The 27014-nt window shown below is 38.0% G+C and overlaps 1 protein-coding gene across 6 annotated transcripts in view; it reads left to right on the top strand.

The window, feature by feature from the left end:
• GRIA2 (glutamate ionotropic receptor AMPA type subunit 2) overlaps window positions 1-27014 on the top strand; it is a 97001-nt gene that overhangs the window by 30287 nt on the left and 39700 nt on the right. For all 6 annotated transcript variants that reach the window (XR_008730358.1, XR_008730359.1, XR_008730361.1 and 3 more), the window contains exons 3-6: window positions 13458-13697; window positions 17768-17964; window positions 22194-22247; window positions 24679-24840. Coding sequence is in view for 3 of the 6 variants with exons in the window: in XM_055699758.1 (XP_055555733.1) it covers window positions 13458-13697; window positions 17768-17964; window positions 22194-22247; window positions 24679-24840 (653 nt within the window). In the remaining 3 variants the exon portion in view is untranslated. The remainder of the gene's footprint in view (window positions 1-13457; window positions 13698-17767; window positions 17965-22193; window positions 22248-24678; window positions 24841-27014) is intronic.

Consider the following 27014-nt stretch of genomic DNA (forward strand, 5'->3'; position numbering starts at 1 on the left):
CACCTAGGATGCGCCATATGGTTCGATAGCTGCTACAGAACAGACTGGGTGGCATGCCACAGCTGAGATCTAGGTGTGCCCTTCACTTCACTGCTTTGCATGCCATATGGTACAAAATGCTGGATTTTGTTGTGTTACTTGCTGATCAGGTGTATTTATAGAAGCTATTTTAAAAGCCTGACGCTGTACGCATTAGAATGCTGTATGTGCAAAAACTGATTACTCCGGGCAAACAGTGTAAGTTACTAGATTGCCCTGAACAAAGTTTATGATAATATAGGTAGCATTTCAGTTAAATACTGTGCATTTATAAAAAAAGTAAGTGTGGCTTATAGAGATAAACAATATTTTTAATAATCATAATTTGGAATAATCTAAATGTTTTTCCCGTATCTAACTATAGGGAAAAAAAAGAAAAAAAAAAAAAAAAAAAAAAAGGAAGCATAAAGGAAGCATACAACCCCCTCAACTGTATTACCCAAGATTTGAAATAGTTACTGAATTTCAAGTAGAGGAAACACTAGAAAGCATATTCAATATTAGGATAGAATAAAAAGTCTTAGCTGTTTAACTTGAACTTCAGCAGCTGGTCAAGCTGTTCTTTCTTAGCTATGAAATTTGTGGTCGTCTTCAATGAAAGAATAATGCCTGTGTCATTTGACAATTTATCATTCTGATGTTTCTATGAGGAGGCAAGAAATATTTTCAGTCTACAAACAAAACCAATTTGGTTTGCCAAAAGTAGCAGAGGATGTTAGTAGAGCTGAGGCACAGTAATTTTTTTAAACTGTAGGAGCTCAGTTGTGTTTTATAGCTCTAAAGTCTAATTATTCAAGACCGGACTACTCTCTCTCCAATGTACAGCAACCACTCCAGCTGACTTGTGCTAGAAATTTTAAATAGCCACTTGTAAGCATAACAAATCGGTCTGCAAGGTCTATGTTGTGATTTACTGTATTTTGTCAGTGCCTAGTGTTCGTGTCATGAAACAGACATTCAAATCATGACACTTGTTTGAAGGTTGTGAGTTTTTAAAAATAACAGAAGAGAAGAGAGGTAATATTTTTTTGGGAAGCGATGCATTTAGGAGTATTTCAGTCACTTAGAACTTCAAACAAAACCCCAAACCAGACACTAATGGTAGGACTGTGCCAGATGTCAACATGGGTAAACAAAGTATCTTTTACTTTGTGTTTTGTTTTGTTTGGGGTTTTGTTTGTGGGAGCTGGTGTGACCCCTTCATGTATCAGTGTGAAAAATTAAGTACCTGTTAAGAACACGAAAATCTTAAAGAAGTTTTTAAGCTTAATACTTCTGATCTTGGGATAAATTCCTTTTTAGAATGTTGTCAGTGAAAGAACACAAAACACTCAGTTGACCCTAAATTTGTGCAGCCCACCATAATCAATTCTAGTGGTATGCCATTATACAAAATTTTTATTTCTGTCCAAATGGAAATAAGTTTTCATACCTGCTGAAAAACTACATGGGTGCCTCCACCTAAGTGATTCAGTTTGGGTTAAGAATGGGGAGTGTTTTGGTTTTTTTGAAGGAAACTTCCTAATCAACCCTGACTCTGCTGCTTGCTTCTCATTATGGAGTGGTAGGGGCACAAGCAACAATGCTTTTTTTATTAAACTCAACCGGAGAAAATGTGTTTCTGGAGTTCTGTCAGTGCATTCAAACTGTAATTGGGCCTTTAGTCCACAGGGATGACCTAAAGTCAGCCCAAAATATAAATCCATGCGTTCAATTTTCAGTACGGGTTTTCCATTCCACAGATGTCTCCTAGGGCAGTGCCCCGCTTGCTAATGTGCCTGTAGTTAAAGGCACAGCATGAATGACCAGAGCACACCATATGCTACAAATAGGTCTCCCAAGCGGCTGGGGCATTCAGACTAGATCCTTAGTTTGGCCTTTGGATGTGCAGTGGAGGTGATAATTACTGGCAAATTATTTTTTTTTTCTTAATGGCGGTAATCAGTTTCTAGGGGTCTTATCACTGGCTGCTTTAAGTTGATGCATCTCCCAGAACCTGCAGTTTTCTGGAGGAACACTATGCTAAATACGTTACTCTGATATTTGATAGAAAGAACAAGTGGATTTTAATTTCCGTGATGTAAATGTGCGTGGAAAAGACCATGGTTTTGACTAAACCTGTGCCTAGAAGCTCTTAGCAGGGTCAGTTTCGGGTGACTTTTTGCAAGGGAAATTGCAAAGCGCTATTTGCTTTTACTAAAGCAAATTTACTAAATAGTGTTTGTAAATATTTTGATGATTGTTTACCTCCGTTGAATTAGGATAAAGTTTTAAAGCATAAAAACAAATCCTTATGGTGGAAAAAACTAGTTTTCCAAAAATGAGTTATTACATGCACAGCAATTTCCTGACACTGAGATCTACTATGTTCAGCTAAAGGGAAAGGTGTGGTTTGAAACTAGAAGGCTTTTCCTTTTTTTTTTTTTTTTTTTTTTTTTTTTTTTTTTTTTGAAATGACTTGGGCACACCACAGAAACAGCAGTTGGGGTGGGTGAATGGCATATTTTTATTAAGACCAACCTAGTAATTCTGTAAGCCTCTACAAAACTTTTATATGGTGAGAGCATATATAATACAACAGGAGGATTTCTGTACAAAAGGTAAAGTCCCATAAACTGTGACTCTCAGACACTGTCACGATGCTGAGTGGGAACATGCTTTCACACCATTTTAGATGTTGGACAGGTTTCCTCCATAAATTAGTTTTAGTTTTATGTAGCGTATGTGCATGCCTATACATAGCATGCAGGACAGTGGAGGTGCTCAAATTGGCTCAGGTGATGTAGGCAACACTTGGGAGGTTAGACAGTGTGAAACCTCACCCAAGCTGCTGAGCCCTGCTCCTGTGAGATCTGAACACAGCAGGAAAAAATCTGGAACTGCACTTTCAGTCACAGCGCAGCATATATTGTAATATTTTCCTCTTTGAAGGATGAATCATTGCTTTGTTAAAGTAAATGTTAATGATATGCTTTATCATGTCTTCGTAAGTTTTGGTTAACAAGAATTTATTCCACCAGTGTTAAACTGATTTTTCCTAAATAGGAGCTTAAATTTTAATGTATTTTGAAATGCATCAAGTTGTTGGAGGTGAAAGGAGCTAACTGTGTTGGATCTGGCTGAGATGGAGTTAATTTTCCCATAGCAGCCCTCAGTGCTGTGCTTTGTATTGGCAGCTAGAAGGGGGTTTCTAATGCACCAATGTTTTGGGTGCTGCAGAGCATCGGGGATGTCCCTCCAGCGTTCCCCCCTCACCAGCAAGCTGGGGGTGGGCAAGGTCTTGGGAGGGGATACAGCCAGGACAGCTGACCCAGAGTGACCAAAGGGGTATTCTGTACCCTATGACACCTGCTCAGCAATAAAGGTAAGAGAAAGGAGGAGGAATTAGGTGGGGAGCATTGGTTATTTGTTTGTCTTCTGGAACAACCTCTGTGCGTACTGAAGCCCTGCTTCCGAGCAAGTGGCCAAACATCACCTGCTGATGGGAAGTAGGGAATAACATCTTGTGTTTTCCTTTGCTTCTGTGTGTGCCCTTTGCTTTTGCTTTATTAAACTACCTTTGTCTTGACACATGAGATTTAGTTTTCCACCTGATTTTCTCCCCCGTCCCACCCTGCTGAGGAGAGGAGTGGTAGAGCAGCTTGGTGGGCACCTTTCATCCAGCCAAGGTCAAACCACCACACTAACGAAGGGGAGGCAAGGAACAAGTTTTCTTCCCGTGCTTGCAATGAGTGCTGATTTTACCTTAGCATTTTAAAGCTCTCCATGCTGTTTTAATTTCTAATAACTTCTTCTCTTAATTAAAAAAGTCATATAATCAGGACAGTAAGCTCTTCACTAGGGTGTCCTAATAAGGAGAATTTTAGTGGTTTTCTGATTTCTATTACTAATAGTATTTATTGAATGATATTTGAATATCAACACATAAAGAATATCTGTTATTTCTACGGTCATTGAACAAATAGAGCTTGCAGATAGGCAGGCGTGCCATGTGAGTGTTAGACCATTTGCAAATACAAATAGAGCCCAGCAATTTGGTTAACAGCAGATTATCCCAATGAATGTCATAAATCCAGAAGATGGTACAGGAAATGAGACTATGTCTGGAAGTACAGGCTAAAAAGCCATCAAAAAATGACATGTAAGTGTAAGTCAGCCTTTGCTGTGGGTCAGTGGTTTGGGTTGGAATAATGCTGGGTGGAGGTTATACAGGTAGAAGTCGTCTGTCGTTTTTCCTGTGATGGGTAGAAGCTGTTAGAGCCAAGATAGCATAGAAAATCGAGGTCTCTCATCTTGATTATTGTTACATTTAATCATTAGTTTGTGTGATATTCCTCTCTGCAGAGGTACGCTTATGCCAAAGGTTTTAGTTAAATTACTTATTTTGAAATTGGGTTCAGCCGCCCGGAGGGACTGAGACCTTAGGGCAGGTGTGACAGGTTGTTGCAGCCCAGCTGCGTGCCACAGTGCTGGCGGCGCTGGAGCGGCAAGGTGTAGGATGGACTGTGCTGGGTGGATGAAGGAGGCTCCTGGCTGCATCATTTCAGAGAGATGTAAGCAGTAAATGTCTAGGACTAAACATCTGACTTTCTGAGAATGATGTGTACGGATGTCACAAATGACCAGTTGGAAAGTAACAGTTTGTTCCTTGAAGAATGTGGTATGAAGCCTTTCGAGAGTAACAGAGCATTTACGTGTTTCCTGCTATACCTTCTCTGCTTCAGGAAAGCCTCTTTATTCCTTTCAGCATTTTCCTAAATATTTATTCCAAAAATTTTTTCAGCATTTTAATGAGTCAGCCTCAGAGTCTTCTTTTTTTTTTTTTGTTCCCTAGCTGTCCCTATATCCTTCTAACAGAGAAACTGTGCTGAAACTGTGTTTCCTTTTAGGTGGTATAAAGCAATCTCAAGCAATGTTAGACAATCTGTTCAGGAGTGATTGTTGGCCCTTTTAGCTCAAGAAAACAAAATCAAGTTTCATAAATCAAATCCCAATCTGCCAACATTATAACAAAAAGTAATTGTACCTGCTACTAAGTTAATTTTATCTCTTCCCAAATCCTTTTACAAGTTTTCAAATACAGTTTTACACAATGACACTTTCTTGGGAACTGGAAGATGATTAGTGTCATGAAATGCAGGAAAGGGATGCTCCCAGGAATGCTGATTAAGGGGAAGAAGAGATGAGTGTTCTGTTGTATATAACAATTTTGGTTTGAAAAGTTTGTGATAATGGTCATGCTCAAAATGGAGAGCTACATTTTTAGTTGGGATAAATTATATTGGCTCTGTTAAATTCAGTAGAATTACACTGATTGCACAAACTATGAGCCTGTCCTTGAACAAGCAATTTCTCCATGACTTGCACTTTGGTTCTGAAAAGCCAGTACTATCTTCTTTGATTCGATTTGATTACCTGCTTATACATCTAGGGTCATACCTTGTCAGGCACTCACAATTTTGTGTTACCGCAAGGTTGTAATTGTTGGGAAAGGTATAAACCCATTCAGAAAGCCAGACAGGCAGATTTGCAAGGTGAGTTCTTAGATTTGAAGGAAATACATGAATTAAATTTTATGTAATTAAATGGAAGTAGCATTTTTTTTTTATTTGGGGTGATGGGAGGAAAGAAAGAAGGGAGGCAGGAGAGAGGAGCTTCCTGAAGAATGTCCTGATTTTGGAGACAACAGGGGTTTTTTTAAGTTTTATTTAAGAGTTGCCAGATCACCAGATTTGGGGTTCGGGAAGTATTTTATCTCCTTCAGCTATCAGTAATGAGAAATGTAGACAAATACACTAGAATCCTAACAGTTCTGGGAAGAGCTGTGTAAGAAGCGTGAAATATGGGCAGGTTTTTCCATGAGAAGACTTGCATTGCATTTTAAATTTGTTACAGAAATCTTATTCATAAAAGCGTAATTGTTCTACCATGATTCTTTCAGTAGTGTTTGCAGTGATTTCTTTTGCATCATGGTAATTGTCCTAGCAATGAAAAAGATTTCCAAATGCTTACAGTACACAGCTAAGCAATATGTAATTGAATGGAACTGTCATTGAAACAGACTGTTTTTCTGACCTGTTGTTTCAGTCTGAACATGATGTTTATTTACCACTTTCATTATTGCAGCATCAGCATATAGAGAAGCTGTGCCATATCATCATGTACTTTCTTAACAGATGGCCACTAACTTCTTGAAGGCTTTTTTGCACTTGCTTGAAATATCTCATATTGGCACAAAGTTTCTTTCCTCAGTGTGACGTATGATTGACTGTTGAAATAGATTAATCTGCCTCTCCTTTGGTCTTTGAGCTTGTTTTGTACTGCAGCAACCCAGGTTTTGACTCTAATTTTGCACAATGATCAAAGCCACTTTTGCTGATAGCATGGTGTGGAAAGTTCCATTTGTTCACATCATTTGTCAACAAACAGTTCAGGTTGTAGCAATAACTGAAGACCACATTTCTGCCAGAAAAGGTGGAAAAACCTTATTTATATCTGCTCCACCATAATTGTCCTCTGCAGATGTTCCAGCCTTTAAATCTTGCTTTCTTCCCTCTCTGAGGCTGTGAGGATTTCTCTATAGTCATCTGTGCAAAACTGAGACCCTCTTTCTGTTACGGATTGTTGTTTGCTGACTACCTGGCTGTTGCTTTAAGCTGTTTTGTACTTTAATGCTGAATGTCCAGGTGCAGAAACCGTCGCTGAAGTATTTACGGGGTCAATGTCTGTCTTTGGTTTTGTGTGTGAGCTCAATATTCAATGCTTATCTTTCCTGGTGAGGTCTGTCTCTTTTTTTACCACGACATATACATATATATATGCACAATCTGCAAAGAGGAAGGTACACAGTTTAGATCAGTACCGAATAGCTGTGACTCCAAGCAAGCAGATTTTCTTAAATACTCAAAATAAGAGAAAAATCTGCATTTTTTGGTGCTGGAATTAAAAATTGCAAAAAGAGACAATAAGGAAGGTCTTTTCTACATAATTCAGTGTTTTGCTATCCAGAAGTATAACATATTTATAATTCTGATTGCCATTGATGTTTTAGTTGGCATTGATTTGCCTCTCTGCTTTGGTAAAGGATATCTTGGGATTTTAAAATGTCAGCCTTTATTTGGTTTCTGTGTCCACATTTTATTGGATCCTAGCATGAAGCTTTGGTCCATTGTCTTCTCTTTCAGTTAGTATGCTCTTTGAGCCTTGGAAAACTGTTTTTTCCCAATTTTAGTTAGCTTGCCATGACCCTAGGTAAAGTAACTTCATCTCAATTTGTGCTTTAAATACATGCTTCTTCACGGTTCTAAATAACACTTTGGACTTGCATGATTCCCTATGCCTTATTCACTCTTCCTGAAAAGAAGTTTACCCCTCACATATAGAAGGTAATAGTGTAATCTGAATGGGTAAAACAGATCATGCAGATTATATATAGCATTACTACAAAAAAAAAAAATCTTTAGTGTATAAAATATGCTTTCTGCTATGCTACAATTTTCTTAATGGCTTTGGTTTTTTATTTTGATAATGAGTTCTGATGCAGTTTCAATCATATGTGAATTCTTTTGGCAGCTGTGGTTGTTGCTACTTTTGTTCCATCTATTGTTTGTGGTTCCTTTCTGCTGTCTGCTTGTTCTTAATGTCGCTTTTCAGAAGCTGAAATTACCAACTGGGCATTTGGCTTCTGTATTTTGTTCCTGACTACTTCCGACTCATCTATCAACTTTTCAGACCAACGAGTGTTTCCTTTGTGATTTGGTCCTCTTTTTCCGAGGCACTGCTTGACTTTTTCTTTACATTTGTGCTGTGTTTTTTTTTTCTTTGAGAAGTAAGAAGATGATTATTCTATTGGGTGTGCTTAAATAATATGCACTGAAGACTTATTTGCCTATGTTAATACTAAAACTGTTTTGTTAGTACTGTAGTAGACCAAGTTAGTATAACAAAATAACATATAAAACCACATTAATACTAGACAGCTTTTAAAATATAAGCACTGAATGGCAAATACTTTCTCAGTCACTCTAAATTTTCATCTATGAACAGAAACCAAGTATCAAAACTCTCACATAAATAAAAGTTAGAAATACTTGCAAAAGTTAGAAGAATATTAAGAGTCATAGTAACACTTTTTGGAAAGCTTACCTATATGCAGGTATTACTGGATATTTGTTCCATTAAGTTAAATGAGCATTTTGTAATTTCCAGTTTAATTGTCACTGAATGTAAACAATAATTAGGTTCATTACTTTCCCTTTGGAAAGGAAATCGTAGCATAGGCAGACGTGATCAGGTATAGTTTCTAAGCATATGTATTCAAATGCAACTATTTCTAGCTGGTTTTGTGCCTCTAAAGATTCAGTTCTTCAGTCATGAAAATGAAGTATCATTCCTTAACTGGCATCACTTCATTGTGTAAAGCTAAGCGTATTTGGAGTGTTTTTATATTTTGAATTTTCAGATGTACTCTTCAGTTGGCACTTTTTAAGTCTCTAGGGTGTAAGATGATACGCATCACAGAAATACGCTCTATATGATGAGAGGCAAAGAATGTATGCGGCTGTATTTCTTTGTTTCTGGAGAGCCAGTTACGGCCACAGGGCTAAATGTCAGGTTATCCTGCCTATAGAGTTCATTGGCAGAACAGAACAGTGAAATGAAGAAAATGTGAAAGAGAGAAAGGGACGAGTGAATCGTGGTAGAAAGGAAGGCTAAGAAGAAACAGTTGTAGGAGTTAGTAACTGAGCAGTTGGTTTTGGCCCTCCTTTGACAAGGCACCTAGTTCTCCTTGCGGGCTTGAGCTTAATTTTGGTTTTGAACAAACAGCCCTGGCTGTTGGAAGAAAAGACTATGACGCATTTTTAGTGTTCTGGAAAACAAGGGCAAACTAGGCTTTTGCCAGGCTATGTTAATAGAAGTACAATGAGAAGCCACATATAAAATACTTAACTATAGTTAACGGACCTTCTGGGAATTGTTGTTTCTCAGGTACCTTTAATTATTTACCCTGTGTCTTGGAATTCCCAGTTATTTGTCATTCTAGGGTAATCTGTCCAGAGAAGTGATCACCAAATGAGCTTCCTATATTCTTGTCATCTTGTTGCTAAGTAGACTGTTGACTCTTTCCAGAAAAGACAACATAAGCCCGATGAAAAACAAATCATGTAGAAGAGCTTGAAAGAAATGAATCCTGGCAGTTGCTTGTAATGTCTTTAATAAAATAGATCTTCCATATTTCAATGGCTTGTGAGTCCTAATCATCATGATTTTTTAAATCTAATAACTCTGAACAGCTTGTGATTCACTATTATAAAACTAATGTCGCCCATCAATAACAACATGACTGTAGACTTAGTCTAAGGTGGGAATCCTGCCAAAAGCAATTACGCTTTCTGCATTATCCACTGGATTGCCATTATATATTTGGAAATACAATCCCTTCTTTTCCCTCCTGCTCCTGTGAGACCAAATGCCGCAGAACAACTGGAAGCAATTGTCTCAGGACAAAGTCAAAATGCTTATTTTTAGCAAGTTTTTATTGCATGGCATACGTGCCCTCCCACTTACCTTTAGAGGAATTTCATGCAAAAAAAAAAAACCAAAACCAAACCCAGAGCACTGCAGTTCTTCAGTATACAACTGTGACACTGATCACTGATGAAAATTTATTTTTACCTGGATTAAAGTTGATCTTGATTTTCTGGCTGACCCACATAGCTTAATATTTGCTACTGTGTGTTATGTCCTCACTTTCAAGATTTGTGTTAGAGTTTTTTCTCTCACATGCAGGTGGCCCTGGTTGAATTAAAATAAAGTTTATGTCTGTGTGGCAGGTTTCATAATAATTTTTACAACTTAAAATGGTTTTGCTTTTTATCATACTTTATATCGTGCTTTTATCGTACTATTTGTCAGGATTGTATATGTGTATGTGTGGAATTCATCTTTAAAGCTGAATTTTAAGCTACCTGTAAGTAGCTCGAACTGCAGTGGCTTGACTTACCCAGCTAGAGGTTGTGCTTTTTACCTGTCTCTTGCTTTGCCCAGGAGAGGAGATAAAAATTCCAGTTTTACCCGTCTTCCCCAGGAGAAGACACATGCATGTAAGGCCTGATGATCTAACAGGTGTAAAGGTGATTAAATGGAGAGCCATTTGCTGTGTTAATCCAAGAGAACTGTTTGATCAGTAGGTAGTAAGTAACTAGTGAAAGAGGCGGGATGACTTTATGCCGTGTCAGGGAGGATGTTCAGTTTGAAAGAGCAGTGGTTGTCTTCTGAGGAGAGTGGACTGGATGCACGTTTGTCGCATTGAAGGGGTACAGAACTCCTTCACCTGCTCACGTGCAGGCCACGGACATTAACAGGTCTGTCCGGTGGGCGGAAGGTGGAGTAACACCTCCTACCTGCTATGGGTTGACCCCAGCCGGCAGCCGTACGCTCACACAGCCACTCATTCCTCCCTGCCCCCAGCGGACAGAGGAAAGGACATGAAGAGCAAAAGTGAGAAGACTCGTGAGTCGAGAGAAGGACAGTTTAATAAGTGAAGGACAAAGAGAAAACAAGTGATGCAAAGGCAGTCACTCACCCCTTCCGACAAGCAGACCGATGTCCAGCAGGGTCCAAGCAGCAGCTACCTTGCAAGTCAGAGCCCCCCACCTTCTTCATCCTCTACCAGAGTTTTATGGCTGATAATGGTGTTACATGGCATGGGATATCCCTTTGACCAATTTGGGTCAACTGGTCTGTCTGTGTCCCCTCCTAGCTTCTTGCCTGCCCCCAGCCTACTCACTGGGGTGGGCAGAGGGAGAAACGAGCCTTGTTGCTATGCAGGCACTGCTCAGAAACAGCTAAAACGCTGGTGTGCTAGCAATGCTGGTTTGGCCATAAATCCAAACAGCAGCACCGCGTGGGCCGCTACGTGGAAAGGGAACGCCATCCCAGCCAGACCCAGTACGTGACCACCTTTTAATCCCAGTTCATGTTTGAAGCCTAGCATGAGTAATCTGGGCTCTGTTTTATTTGCCATCACAAATAATTGTGATGATTTGGAGGGAGATACTTTTTTTTTTCCCCCCCAAGTGCAGTGTTTTTTGTTTTAAGTGGCAGTGGCGATCAGTGTAGTTACAGGGGTTCAGGACCCAGGACTGAGCCTGAACTAAAGCATCCCATGGCACAGGCGGGCCAGGCTCGGCCACCCCAAAGGTGCTTGGCACGTCCTGAGGGTCCAGATCTCCAGTGTCAGGACTGGGGGGGGGGGGGGGGGGGGGGACAGGACCAAGACAGAGACTGGAGTACGGTGCTCCAAAGACCCAGGCTTTCCTCTGCTAGGGATTGCGGTGGCACTCCTGAGAAGGCCCCACCTGTGTTTTTCAGATTTTCTGGTGCAGGCAGCTGGCCCAGGTTGTTGGCTGTTGCAGGCAGTGTTGCATCATCTATGCCTAAAATCATTGCCCGGAGATTGGAGAAAAGGAGGAAGTGTGGCAGGAGATGTAATAGCATCTTGGGAGGTAGCAGTACTGGCATAAAACATCTTTATTTTTCAGTGATCCTGGGATGACACAGTTGCTGTCTCTGTCACCTTATATGCAGCATTAAAATGGTTTAATACAGAAGATCACAGCAGTGTGCTGGTAACAGTCTTCTGCAGAATTCTCGCCGAGGGTGCTTTATTTTAATGTGCTTTTTTGAAGGTGGATTATGAGACGTTAGTGCCTTTATTGTAGCAAGTTTAGAAAGTATTTATTTAGCCTTTGCAGATGGGAAACAATTGTTCATGAGTGTGTGGGGAGGCAGTGAGTTGGTTTTGTCTCAGTGAAAGCATAGTGATTTGGAATAGAAGAAGGAGTTCCAGTAACTTAAACAAGAAAAGCTATTCAGAAAATTCACAGCCTTCTTCAGAAACCTTGTTCAACATGAGCAGTGTTATACCCTTAAAGCACTTGAGATTAAATATTGGAACTTTACATACCACTTTGCAGTTGGAATGGAAGAGGTCTGACCATCTACTACCCTAGCCCTAGAAAACCCACAGCATCCTTTTGTAAAGGGGTATTACTCATCAAGTTTTTTAATGACTTGTATTCTCTCACCTGAGGTGAAATTGTGATCTAATTAAAATTGATAGGTGATAACTGTTGAAACTGGCAGACTCAGAATTTCACCTGTACCATTTAGGTTCTTTTAATTGGAGTATAGAAATAATTAGGGTATCAGAGATGACTGTGGTAGCAAAGACAGATACGCAAAGCTAAGAAGAGAATAGCAATACACAAGAACAGGCATAAAGGCATGATTTTTTTTTTTTTATTAAGATGCAATAACTTTAAAATACAAAACATTGTATTAATATTAACTCAAATCTGAGATTTTTTTAAAATAAGTGAACTTCTTTTTGTCCTTATGTGAATTGTATTCAAGGATCGGTGCACTAAATAGCTGGGCAAAATTAGCTTCAATGACACTGTGATTGCTGTCTATAAGCAGGTCAGGTGCAGCAGGGATTGCAGTGAGGCTGACTAGATGTTTTCTCTAGAAGGATGTCTCTTGGTCAAGGTGACTATGTGCAAACCAAAGAACCTACAGTGATAAAGGAGAATTAGAGATGAACATTTCCTTACTGTACCCTGGTTTTAGAACTTAGGCACTGGTATAGCCTGCAGTGTCAAAGAAGAGACTAACCCAGAACTAGCTTTTGTATACAGGCTGCTGTGGTCAGTAGCATCTGTCAATTGGCTTGAATTGTCTCCAGTGATAAAAAGTGAATAATCAGCGTGTTATTTACACCTATGGGCTTACATTTTCCACAGCATGACTGCCAGTGTCATCCAGAAGGACCGGCTTTTGCCAAGTCCTACAAAGCAGGAATTAAAATAACACCTTCAAATGGAAGAGATTTAAACCAGATCAACTTCTTACTTTTCTGCTGTTAATAAACTTCCAGTTTTGGCTTTATACTTCAACAAATGGAAAGTTATTTAAGGTATTTTGCAAAAAGCTCAGTGAATCTTGACCTCAGAGCTAGTTTATTTTCAACATGACAAAAAATTATCTATTTCCATAATATGAGTGGTCATAATGACTCATTTTATAAACTACAGCTGCCACTGATGTTTGCATCACTATTCTTTATAGTATATGTTGAGTTTAAGAATAACTTGGTGAGTTTTGTTTCAAAATTAATTGTCTAGGAATATGAACCGCATCTCTGATTATTTTTTTGTTGTTGTTTCTAGTGGAAGCTGTTCCTGATTAATAATACTAACAACTAATAATCTCCATAGCAGAGTAATACTGTTTTCTCCTAGTATTTGTGTAACAGACATTTTCATTATTTCTCATAAATATATACATGATAGAGTTTTTAATAAATCTTCTGAAAAATTTCTCCCACCTAATTTTATTTTCTTTCTCCCTCTTAGTCTGCTCCCAGTTTTCAAGAGGAGTCTTTGCTATTTTTGGATTCTATGACAAGAAGTCTGTAAATACCATAACATCATTCTGTGGGACTCTTCATGTCTCCTTCATAACTCCCAGCTTCCCAACAGATGGAACACATCCCTTTGTCATTCAGATGAGACCTGACCTCAAGGGAGCTCTTCTTAGCTTGATTGAATACTATCAGTGGACCAAGTTTGCGTATTTGTATGACAGCGACAGAGGTAAGATGTGGTACTTCTTATCTGCATGCTGTTTGCTAGAGGTATCTCACTGAAATGCTGGATTAGTACTAGAAAAGTAAATGAGGAATGTTTACCTGCAGCAAGTGTGTGTGCTTAATTGTGGAAACGAGCTTTTAGGACAGAAACAAAATTGTTTAAATGAGAATGAAATTATTACGGTATGTATTAATAGAATTGCAAGCATGTGCTGATAAGCAGTGTGAGATTAATTACATGTTGTAAAACTCTTCCTATAAAAAAAATTATTATTATTTTTTTAAAGAATCATCTAAGGAGGAAAGAAACCAACATCTGAGTGTGAAGGGCCATCTGCTTCCACAGATTTACTGCACACATGCAAAACCGATAGCTGGACACCAAGCAAGAATCTTGGTTGCAGTCCCTGCTTCTTTGGAGACTGCTTTTGATAAATACTTGAGTTCCTCTCCTCTGTTGAGCTTAGATTTTGTTGTTGTTGCTGATAAACCCAAATCCACTGCTTTTGGGCCATTTACTCTGTAGTACAGCCTTCTCAAGTCCTATGCCCTTTTATGGCTGTAGTAATAATATATCAGTTTATGAACTAGGGAAAAATCACTTGCAAATTGTGGTGTATTTATTAGTTTTATGAGAAGAAGTAGCATTATACAGAAGTAGGGTTTTTTTTAACTGCCCTTTCTGGAATGCCGTTGTTGTAATTTTGTTATCAGATGCTACTCACTTAGTAGTCCTTGGCTAACTTTTTTCTATTCTTATCTTTTCCTCTTCCTCTTAAAAAGGCTATTTTTGAGGGCTGCCTGTTCGTTGGTCAGAGTTGAATATTAAGTGCATGTTCAATGGTGAGGTGCCACTAGATTTAAAGGATGGCTATACCGCTCCATGGCTTGTTAAGTAAGGGGGTGACGTTAGATTCTCTGCGTTTTGATGCCATTTTATACATTATGTTGTTCAGAAACCGAACAACTGAACAACTCAAGACAGTTCTTTATCACTGTTGTAAGTACTAAAGTTAGAAAAACTTACACTGGTGTGTAGCCTCCCAACAGTAATGTCATGTGGAACAACGAACCCTCAGCCTATTTCTCTGGCAGATTCTTTTCGAGTGCACATTAGAATCAGAAACATTCAGCTTTTTTAGAAAGGACAGATGTAAAACTACTTGCTTAGCCAATACTCTGTCAATCAGCTAGCAGTGTGCAGTACATGACCTGCCTGTGATTTATATTTAGGAAGTGCTGAAAAACTCCTAGTTCTTCTTGTGAGCTGCGCTGGCTGAACCTGGCCAGGAATAACAGCATGAAATTGTTATTTGTAGTCACCCTTTGGTTATGCCTTTTTTTCTTATTTGTTTGTTTTAATTGTCGCAAGGCACCCCAGTGATAACAAGCTCCAAGGCATGAACCTCCTACCTTTATGTTGAGTAAATGGTTGCTCCTCAGTGCTCCCGCTGATTGCACAAGGTTAACCTGCAGAGTCAAGCAGTATGTAGTCAGCAACCCTGACATCAGACCCTGAGTACACAGGGTCCACAATTCCTCTAAACACTTTTGCCTAAGTGTTAATGTAGTGACAGTGACATATATTTAAGGCACGATATATAATTTAAAATGGTTCCACCTTCAGAAGTGAGCTAAAAAAGGCAAAGAAACTTATTCATGGAAGCTGTGAAAGCTAGTAGGAGTTAGTTTGACTTATTTAAAAAGAATCTTTTATTGCTACTTTTACAGCTCCTCTGTGGTTAAGGGCCGACTGGTTGAAGTGCAGGGCAGTTTCATGTCTCGTTCCTGTCTGTAAGAAGCGAGGCCGTTCAGTATGTGCATGTCCAAGCTGTTACTGCCTTACTACAGCAGTTGCTTTCATATAATGTGGATTAGTGTCCTCTTCCCTCCTTGCCTTCTCTGTATGGCCAGTACTAAACAGTGGGTTCTGGAAAAAGTTGTGACATTATTGGAGGATTCTATCTGTAACAGACTTGCTAATTTGCTCAGCCTTTGCAGAGGTTTGGGCAGGTGAGGTTCCCAAGCAGAAGTTTTCCTGCAGTTTAAAAAAAGGATGGTGGAGTTTTCTCCTCTGCAGAGCCCCGTTTCTGTTACCACTCTCCAGACAATTCCAAGTCCACAGAAGTATTACTGTGAATGCTTTTTTTGTTTGTTTTTCTTTTTTTTCTTTCTTTTTTTTTTTTTTTTTCAATATGTTACTGCCATTGGAATAAACTAAGCTATATGAGGATGACAAATCTGCCTCCTGTAAGAAATCCAGGAAACCATTTGACATCTCTGCAGAGAGCACCCCAAGAAAAGGTAGCCCCTAGGAAAAATGGAAGATCAGAGGAATACAATATAGAAACATTTAGTAATGGATAGTATTAACATTAATAGCCCCTACTAATTTATGCCTAACTGAGATTCTGTTTAACTCTGAGGAAACATACAGTTGGATTGGAGGGCCTGAAATCTACAAAATGAGATCTGCAGCAATGCTACAGATTATATCTGTTTCAGTTTGGGATTCAGTTTTTTGGTTTTGGGGTTTTTTTTTGTGGGTTTTTTTATATAATTACCTTTTAAAACATTATTTTGAGATATAGACTTAATTGTAGGGCTTTTTAATGTTTTAAGATATTCCCTATATCTTTTAGTTTGCTTCCATTATCTTTCCTTTTTAGCATGAGTTCTCCACATTTAATTTTAACTTAAGCAGTTCATATGTACCCTTGGACTGTAGTTATCTGTTATTTTAAAATAAATATTCATTGCATGACATACAAAACTTCCTATCAGTCTTCTTTAAGGATGACATGGAAAACCAGAACTCTTTAAGATAGTAATTGAATTTATGCTTTTGGAAGCCTTCCATTTTCTGCCTTCGCTGATGACCAGTCTTGTGTAGTGCTGTATGTCATTACCATTTTCACTGATAAAGCTCAACTGCTAAACACTGACTAATCTTAATTTAATGATGTATTTACAAACTATAAGATAAAAGAATTCTTATTGCTTTATTTCTATGTTTATGGGCATAACCGCTATTATTTCTCATGAGAGCTATACCTGAAGCTTCCTTTACATACTAAGTCAGAAATTTCTCTCAAAGAAATGACTCCTGGTATTCTGTGGTTTCAAGAGAGATGAATGTGCAAAAATGTCAATTGGCTTGTGAGAAAGTCTGATTTTCTTTTTTCTATAATACTGTCTGCTATCCTTAAAATTGCTCTCTAGAATTCTGTACAAGTCTAATTACAAGTCTAATTCCTGTACTGCTGGAAATTGTTAAAATGGTATTTGTTGTATAGCAGAAATTAATTCCCAGCACTAATTTTCATGTTTCTATACTCCGTTACTTAATCCTTGAAAAGGAAAACCAGTCAAGTAAAATCTTCACTGATGTTACAATATATTGTAGGCAGTTGCAGCTGCACAGACATCACAGCTTCCTGGCAGGAACATGCCAAAAGGATGCAATGGAAGCAAACTTCTGTAGACTGCTTGTAGGCATTAGCATTGAGCCTGCTATCTATATGAAAAATATATCTTGGGATATCTTTCAGAATCAGGGATATAACTGTAGGCAACAGAAATAATAACTCCATTAGCACTACTGCCGAACATGGGAATTCTGCCATAGACTTCAGCAAGGTCTGGTTTAAATACAGTCCTGCGCAGGCACTGAGAACAAAAGCAGTTCAATGGCATTTCATGATAAGCAGCTGATCCTCTTGCTGTAATTGGATCACTTGTCTCCTAGAAGATCTCTCTCCCAGCATGTGGAATGCCATCAGTGGATCAGTGAAACTGGCAAAATCCCATTCTGAAGAAGGCTGAAGTAAACCCAAAATGCTGTCTTTACAAGGCTCTGCCCTGATTCCTTATAACGAAGTAAATAGAAATTTTATGCAGTAAGAACTGATTGGGCCCGCACATATCTTCATTTCTGAGTCCTAACAATGTGTGACAGGTCAAACAGTCTACAAGGAAGTCTTAAATAAGTAATCTCATAAATCATATTCTAGAAGCTTGTTATTCCTGAAGTTTTATCATTTGTATCTTCTGTTTTCTTATGTGCTTCACTAGGCTTATCAACATTGCAAGCTGTGCTGGATTCTGCTGCTGAAAAGAAATGGCAAGTGACTGCTATCAATGTAGGAAATATTAACAATGACAGAAAAGATGAAACTTATCGTTCATTGTTTCAAGATCTAGAGGTAAAAAAGGAAAGGCGAGTGATTTTGGACTGTGAGCGCGATAAAGTCAACGACATTGTTGATCAGGTTTGCTATTCTCTGTTCTTCAGTGACAGCAGCTAGCTATATTCTATAAGTAAAAAAGAGTTCATTTCTCTTGATCCTTTTTTTGATTATTGTGCATCATTTGGAAGTGACAGGTTTGTATTGAGGACCACGTTTATATCGGGCAGAAAGTGAATATACAAACCCTGTAATCCCTCCCTTTGCTCAAAGGCAAGATAATTTTAGCTGGATGATCCCATACGGGTTTAAATCCTGATTATTTTTTTAAATCTCATTAAGGCTATTCTACAACCTAAGTAGTATACTATATTTTATGTAGCTGATACGCTATTATATATGCTGCATTATAAATAGTTATGTTATGTCTAGGGATTAGTTCTCCTGATACCTGGAAAGCGTTTTCTACTTTTAAAGTTCTTTCCAAGAACCTTTTACAACTTGGGAAGGCTGTATCAACAGCTTCTCTTCTCCATTTAACTCCTTTCCTAATTCATGTCTTTAACTTTTTTGTCATTTGTGCTGTCCTTGGGGGTCTCCCTCTTAAACTGTGTTAACCAATATTTTATGCTGTTTTCCATAACTAAGGCCTCCTGAGCTTTAAACAGAACAGAAAAATGTCTCCTCTCCACCCAGAGATATACTAAATTTTACTTATTTTATATTTTCATAACAGCATCACAGTACTCTGATTCAAATTACTGCATTACCTTCAAATCCACCTCTTCAGTCCTAGTATCTAAGGTCTCGCTGTCTCTGTATCTCCCTTCTTTTTGTGCATGCAGAGTATCAATGTAAATTATAAGGATAGCTCGCTGCTGGCTTGAGCTTGACATGTGAGCCTGTGCAGCTTCTGTAGGGATATATCATCAGATTGTAGATTTATTGATTTGAAGCTTTTTTGAAAGGCTGCTTGTTTTGATCTTTGTTACGAAGGTCGTTACATTTTGGAAAGGCTCAGACAATAAGCAGCGTCTTAAATGGAGTACGTTGTATTTGCCGGTTTTATTTGGAATTCATATCTACAAACTGTTTTTCTAATATTCAAGATCAATTTGAATTTGATCCTGTTCTCTAGAGCATTTGCAGCCTCCCTATCAACTGCAGTTTTTTAATATCATTTTTTCTGACTTGTTACTCTTGTCAAGAAATGTACTGAGTAGAGCAATGCTTGAGAGAAACAGTGCTTGCAGGTCGTCTTCAGCTGGTTCTGTGTGGCTTTTCAGATTGTTGTTCATTTACTTGACTGTGAATTTTTGTCTTGACCATGTTCCCTTAAGAGCCTGTAATGCTGTCATACAGGACACAAGCCTTAGTAGACTTAAGATATGTCACACCTGTAGTTTCCTCATTATCTGTTAGGCTAACTACTATGCCAAGGAAAGGAAAGAAATTACTTTGACATATTTTGATTGTGACAAGACTATACTGACTGTTTATCAACTTATTGTCCTATAGATTCTTTTAAAATTAAGTATGTAATATTCATTATAATCTCTTCCTTGATATGAAAGTTTGGCTGACTATAAATTTCTTCAGTTTCTCCTTTTACCGTTTTTTAAAGATGAGAATCCACTTTACCCTTGTTACCACTAATTTTTGTGGTCTTTGTTTATTTAGTAGCAGACCTATTTTTTTATTTGGCTGTTTCTTATTTTGATTGCAGCTCTAGGTTATTTTTCTTGCCCTAATTGCACTTTGATAGATTCTGCCTTGTTTTGAGTCTTAGATTTTCTCAGTTTATCCCTGCAGACTTGTGCTACTCATTAAGCATACAGATGGATAAACTTTCATTTCTGCCGTTTTGATTTGTAAGGTTATTGAAGGATTCTAGATAACTGGATCAGCCACGTAAGTCAGTTAATATCATTCCAATTAGTTGTTCTCCTAAAAATTGTTTACTGCTATGCCCCAGAATACGGTCTCTTAAACTGCTGTCAGCTGTCTCATGGGTTTACCCTTGAAACTCTCTTTGCAAGACACCCTAGCATTTTCTGGAGTTTGGTCTGGTTTTAAGTCTGTTATCCTTACACTATGTTTCTGTAACTTCCCTTCCTTATATAAAAAGGTAAACCCACTTTCAATTTTTCAAGTAGCCTACAATAAAATTTAAAATAACAGTTTCTCTATTAATTTCCTCCATCTCTTAAAATGAAGATCTGTGCTGAATAATTAATTTCTTGGCCTGTGAGTATCCTTTGTGTTCTTCTGAATTTCTTATCTAAAAGCACAATATGTACTTCAAGTCTTGCTTTGCCACCAAATTTATTCTTTAAAATCCTTAAAATTCCTGCCCCAAAAAAACCCTCAGCAATTTCCTTCTTTTCATGAGGGTGCCTGAAGTAGACATTTTCTGTCAGTATCCCTTTTCTTTTTCTGTGTATTTTTACTGAAGGGCATACAACAGGCTTTCTATTGAACAGTTTTTTCTTGAATACTGAAGTATTATTTGCATTCTTGATATACCCAGAGAGGAGCAACTTCTTCACTTTCTTCCATGCTTTCTATTCTTAAACCTGTCGTAGTGCTGTGTTTTATCCCACTGATGCTTTTAAGTTGTGGTGGAAACCTCAGGTTCACCCAGTTACGCTCTGTAGTCCTTGCATCTTTGTATAGACACGTTTGCAAAGCTGCTTCATCATTCTTGTTTGTTGTCTCACCTTATAGTTTCTCTTCCAGATTTCAATGATTTATGTAAGTTGAAGTTGAAAAATATTTCAGTTCCCCAGCTCTCCTCAGACTAGACTCTTCTCTGATTTGGCAGGTCAGTGTTGCCATGCTCTTTATTATATAGGTGCTCTCTCTCCTCAGCCAGCTTCTTTTGCAGAATCTCACTTGCCCCGATAACATCCTTTGGGCAGCTGTGCCATTACTGCCACTTCTTGTCTATCCCTGCTTGAGATCTAGTCTAAACCAGTGACACCTTTTGTATCCACAGCTCCTTCATCATGGCTTTTGGAGCCACCACCAAATTTTCTTGGAGTTTTAACTGGCAGCATCCTTAGTGTTCCTGTGGATGAGTGGCACAGGGTAATATTTTAGAAAGCTGTATTGATGAAACAGTACCCAGTGGCAGTTAGAGCAGCCTTACTAACCATTGAGCCAAGGACTTGCAGCTACTGGTCATTTTCTCAGATACCAATGACAAAGAAGCATTTTACGCAGAAGAGCTCATCTCTTTGGTCTACCTGCAACGCTTTTAGAAGCAGCAGCTGCATCAGTACATCTGTATGTAGCTCTTAAACATTTTAATAACTAATGAGTTTTAAGTAGTCTGAACCAGGTTCCTGTTTTAGAATAATTAGGTTCATATATCATGTAAATATGGAGCTCAGAAAAGGAATAATTGAATAACTTCTGTGGCCTATGTAACGTGATCCCTCTCAGCCTCTAACTCTAGTAATGTAAAACTTAGTCTTAAACACTGCCTTCAGTTATATTTCCGTAACTTCATTAAAGCAAGTATGTGCAATGTAGTTCACTACTAGCCTGATGTAAGCTACAAGATACCTACCCTGAATATTTTAGTTATATGTTAAGTGAGAAAATGACTCATCCTCTCTTGATCTAAATTGTTCTCATTGTTCAAAAGATGGAAGAAACCTCTAGAGTCCTCTTATCTCCCACATCCTTTCTCTGCAAATGTTTTGCTTCAAAATGCAAACTTCCCCATGCAAACATAGTCTTAATTAGGCTTATTTGGGAGAAGAATCCCTGCTACATGCCTGCCAGTAGAGACTGCTGAGAAACCACCAGCTGGCTTTGAGGGAGATTATGAGGAGGCCTCAGGGCAATAAACAACAATTTGAACTTTAAAAGACTTCCTCATAATGTAGATGCTTTCATTAATGTCAGTGGGCTTTTAAACTTTTTCTAGTTCAAGGAACATTACAATTCTGCTACAAAGGGATCAGAACCCAAGCAGGAATCTCTGAGGCAGCGTTCCTACTGCGTGAGGCCCGTTCCTCCTGTCCAGGTTGTGCCTTTAATACACAGTGTAGTAATTAGCATTCAGGTCCTCGGTTTACAGATCTTGGGACTTGGACTTCAACGTGACATATTGCCACCAGCAGAGAGTATGTTCAATGGCGTATTAGGTAAAATAAAAAGTAAAGCGCTGAACAAACTCAGTATTGTATGCCATAAAGCTCATAACTGGCTTTTACATCATACTGTGTTTTGTAGTTTTTAAGTCTCTGTCCACAATCCAGGTGAACATTCTCTATTACGGCTGTATTTCTTCTTTTTTATAGGTTATCACAATTGGTAAACATGTTAAAGGATACCATTATATCATTGCAAATCTGGTAAGCATTTTTAATATTTAAAATACCTGTATTATTCATTTTACTGTTTACGGAAACACATCAACTAGTGTTTTGCTTTAAATGCATTTTAGAAAACAGAGAAAAGCTAAGAAATGCGTGTGTTCAGATGGTACTTGTTTTATTGACTGAGTCTTCTCAGGGCTTAAATGCTTCCTGTAATATTCCCATCAATGGGGGCTCAGCACCTTCCGTAGAGCTTCATCCCTTTTGCTACATACTGTAGAAGTAGGGTATGGAAATCAGAAAAATAACTTTCTGCGTTACAGGTTGATGGATTCATTCAGCAAATTGATATTTCTTCTCTTACTTGGAAAGTACTTAAAAGTTCTCGGCTTTCATTCTGCTAGACTAGTGAGTCTCAGCTTTACACATCTTCATTCCTCAGATGTGCTTGGTAATCAGTTTGAATCAATTTTTTCTTGACATAAGTGATCCGACAGTATAGCTAATAGTGTTCTTGAGGGGGGGAAGTTCAGGAAATTCACTGAATTCTGTCAAGGTAACTTTTTTTTTTTTAAAAAAAATGTGTCTAAACGTGAAGGGCTATTTTACTGACATTACAGTCAACAACAGTTATTTACTGAAGCTGAGGAATCTAATCCAATGTTTTTTTTGTAACAGACAAAGCAAGTTCTGCAGGCTTGAATTTTAGTTTTTCTGTTCCAGAAAAGAGTTGTGGGGATTGCATGGTGTGAGTGCCTCTAAATATTTTTTTTTATCATTTATTCTTGGACTGTGATAGTGTTTGATATAAATTCCAGCAGGGCCGAGAGTGCTATAATTTACACTCTGTTTTCCATACCTCTTTGAGGGGCCTGAGGAAACAGAATAACCATAGTATGTCTACTGCGCTTCAAAAATAACCCATCTCCTCCCAACCTTTGCTAAGAACACTTCCCCCCTTCAGGCGGGCAGGATTCTGAGGAATCACGTATATCACTAGACAGGGGCAAAGAAGCATTATACTCTAAAGGCCTCTTTAAAACCAGAACAGTGGGGTTTCATTTTTTTTATTTATTAACTAATTTTTAGGATAAAGAAGTTAAGGTACTGATATTCACAAAGCACCCATAAAATTCTTATAAAATTTGAAAAATCCCCTAACTGTTAGTTGATTGTATTTTGCATTGCAAATGTTGTATAAATAGCATTTTGAGTCTTAAGGGAAATTAACAGTTTAGAAAAATTGCCTAGTGTATTTCGTTATGTTAACTGGTTGCTATTTTAGCCATTGCTATAAGTTTGTAACAGTAAGCCCATAAGATCTAAAATTTACTGAATCTTGTATTGTTAAGCTGTTTAACATCATATTTGCTTCCTACAGACTTATACAGTTTAAATGCAAATTTTGTAGATCTTTTGTATAATATAGTATAAAATATATATGGTAATGATTTTTAAACTGTGTTTTTCTCTGTCAGAGAGGAAACTTATCTAGTACTTGTTCATAGGCCATCTTCTTCACTGGATCTACATTCTTTCTTCTTTTCTTGACTGTAATAGTGTGCTCCTCCAGTCTGATCAGTCAGTCAAGAAACTGATCTATTTTAAGAATAAAACATGCTGACAGATGGAGAAGAGGTCATATTATAAAATGAATGTTCCTGTTCAAACATCAAGCTCACAATAATAAACTGAAGCTCACAAGCTCACAAAAAAAACCTGAAGAAAGTTTTGTGATCCCTGTAGAAGTGTCTGTATTAGCATGTATTAGCATGCAGCAACACATCATTGATGAGTGTCATTAATATGCAATAATTAAAGAGCACCTCGTATAGCAATTGTAGCAACTTCTGATCATGTGGTCTGAAGTTGCTGCTTCTTTTTATGTCCACTCAGAGCATTTATTTAAACTGAAGTGTATGTAATCAGTATTTAATGTAAATTAATTTGTATGATTATTTGGGACAAGTTAAAACAGAACATGGAGAACAAAACGTATGTACTGTTTGCAAGACTGAGAAGTAGTTCTTCATACTGGAGGGAGGAGGCAGGGGATGGGACGTCCTTCCACATGCTTTAGTGTTCCTAAGAGGACCCAACAGTGGCTGTAACTATTTCTGGCTAAAACTTGCTTGCCTGACTTACTCATGTCAGTGTTCCCTTTCTCACTGAAGCAGTTCCATTGAAATTAACAGGATTGTTTAGGAAACTAAGCATGGCAAGGACAGATCCACTCAGCTCTTGCTCTGTAAAGGTATATGTCTAGTGAGCAACAAGAGGCATTGCTGGCTGGCAGAGCTGATGGCTTAATCCTGGCACACCAGGATTTAAACTTGGATCCTGTTTGAGGAAATTGTTGGCTTACACTTCTCCAGTAGAAGTCATATGGTAACTCTTTATTTGTATATACTATTGAGAGATCTGCCAAAACTGTTGGAATAACAGACGTAATGTTTTCTGTGCCCAGGGATTTACCGATGGAGATTTGTCCAAAATTCAGTTTGGAGGAGCTAACGTCTCAGGATTTCAGATAGTTGACTATGATGATCCTCTAGTGTCAAAATTTATACAACGTTGGTCAACGCTGGAGGAAAAAGAATATCCTGGTGCACACACTAGTACGATTAAGGTATGTCTTACATTTGTTTTAACCATGACAGGTGTACAGGATAGGAGGGAACTGGTATAGAAGGACAAGAGACAGAGAAAACCCTTCAAAACTAGCAGTGCCAACACAGTTTTATATTTCTCTGGGGTACTTTTAACGTTCTCTTTCATAAGACTAGTTTAGCAAAGATACTGCACTGTCAAAAATGTCTAAGACAACTTCGGGTTTTCTTGTGTCACTGTAACTCTGCACCTGACAGCTTGTTAGGTAATTGTTTTGGATGTGATGATATATTAAGTATCTACTGACTTTTTTTGGTTTTCATCATTCTCTATGTTTGAAATGTTTTAAAGGCAAATATGCAGTCGTATGTAGGCTTCCAGGGAGCACAGATCTCGTGCTTCCTGATACAACATAATCTCCCAAAGAAGTAGTAAGACAGTTGCTTTGAGACAGATGCCTAAATTTTTAAAATGAAATGTTATGCCTGTGATACAGAATCATGGTCTGGTTTCAGGCCTGAGTGACATAAGATGTGACATGGGGCAAGCAGTTAAACGTCCTTACCTCAGCTCTCCCTCTGGATAAAACCAGGATAACAGTACCTTCTTACCTTCTGTAACCATTATGAGGGTCAGTTAGTGCTTGCAAGACTTTAAAAAAAATAATGCTATTTTAATGCTAAATAATTCTTCTTTCAAGTAATACAGTCAGAAATTTTATTAAGAATGTGTATACTTAAATAACTCTAAAACGACAGATAGAAGACAGATAAATGGCAAATGTTTTAGGCATAACATTTTTGGTACTACAGTTTGAACATGAAGCATATTCTTGATTTATAATGAGATGCATAAGAAGTTTCAGGAAGGAACAGAAGAACCATTTTTGAAATTCTTGGAACAAAAATCCTTTAAAGCACGCAACCTTCATTTAAAGTAAAAAATAAAGTTTGTAGGTTCCTTTTTTCTGAGGTCAAATTTGGGGGTGAATCAGTCAAAGCTAAGATTTGTCTGGGTTTTTTTGTATTTTAAAATCTTTGTGACAGAATAAGTGAATTTCTCCTTTGAACTTTGACAATATAAACTAGTGCCTGTCATGCCTTTAAATACATGTAATATATGTATTGCTTTCATTTAGGCAAAAGGGAAAGGATGTGGCTGTAGGTGATTAATACAATTCTTCTGTCTCTCTGATTCTTGAGTGTCCAAATCTACCTGCCTACCTACCAATGTTGCAGAATCAGAGTCTGGAAATAATCACAGTTAAATGAATGACTAAAGTAAAAAAGTCTAACTGAAACTAAGATGCAGTTTTTCTCATTGATAGAAAAATAAATCGGTGGGACACAGTGCTAAGGGTTCTGGTACTTCTGGTATTAGTTACAGTAGGGGGGAAATTGCATGTGTGTTAGATAAGATGAAGTGGTTGCAATGTTTTAGTATAGCATCGAAACCTCTAACTTTGTCACAGGTATTCCGTTTATTTCTTCCTTGATAGGTCCCTTCAATTCTGCTAGAAATTCAAAGGGTTGAAGGACAGTACTTGGAATATCTTATGTTTTTGGGGTTAAATTCAATGAAAAAGGCTGATCTGTCTTCCTTTATATATATAGTCTGACCGAGGAGTATACAGGATTGTACTGATATTCAGTCCAGAGACTGAGACATGTAAAACTATCAGATAATTTATAAATGGTAGAGGCATTGATAGGTGGAAAAACGTGGATGTATATTGCAATGTTTGCAGATTGGTTGTATCAGTTGCAGTATTTCTTTGTGTACCTTTCTATCTCTTGCCCTTATACACATATTACTTGTCATTTTTGCCTGCCATTACATATAAGGACAGAGATATGTCACATTTCATTCCCGTCCTTGAGGGAGCTAGAGGCAGGGCAGAATCATAGAAATCATAGAACAGGGCAAGAAAGGTCTTAGAGCAGTCAGTCACCCAGCCCATCCTCGCTGCCTGGAGGCAGGATCAGATGTACCTGTGCAGTTCCTGTGGATAGTGATTTCACAGCTTCCCCAAGTGTTCTATTTCAAAGCTTAAATAGTCTTATTTTCTTGGTTTTGTCTAACCTAAATCATCCATTATGTTGCCTAATGCATTACACCTTTATCTGTTTCTAATGGATATGAGGAAGTTCTGTCCTTCTGTATTTAAAGATGGCTGCCATATTTGTCCTTGAT

The sequence above is a fragment of the Falco cherrug genome, chromosome 1 (genome assembly GCF_023634085.1).
Source record: "Falco cherrug isolate bFalChe1 chromosome 1, bFalChe1.pri, whole genome shotgun sequence".
NCBI classification, from domain to species: Eukaryota; Metazoa; Chordata; class Aves; order Falconiformes; family Falconidae; genus Falco; species Falco cherrug.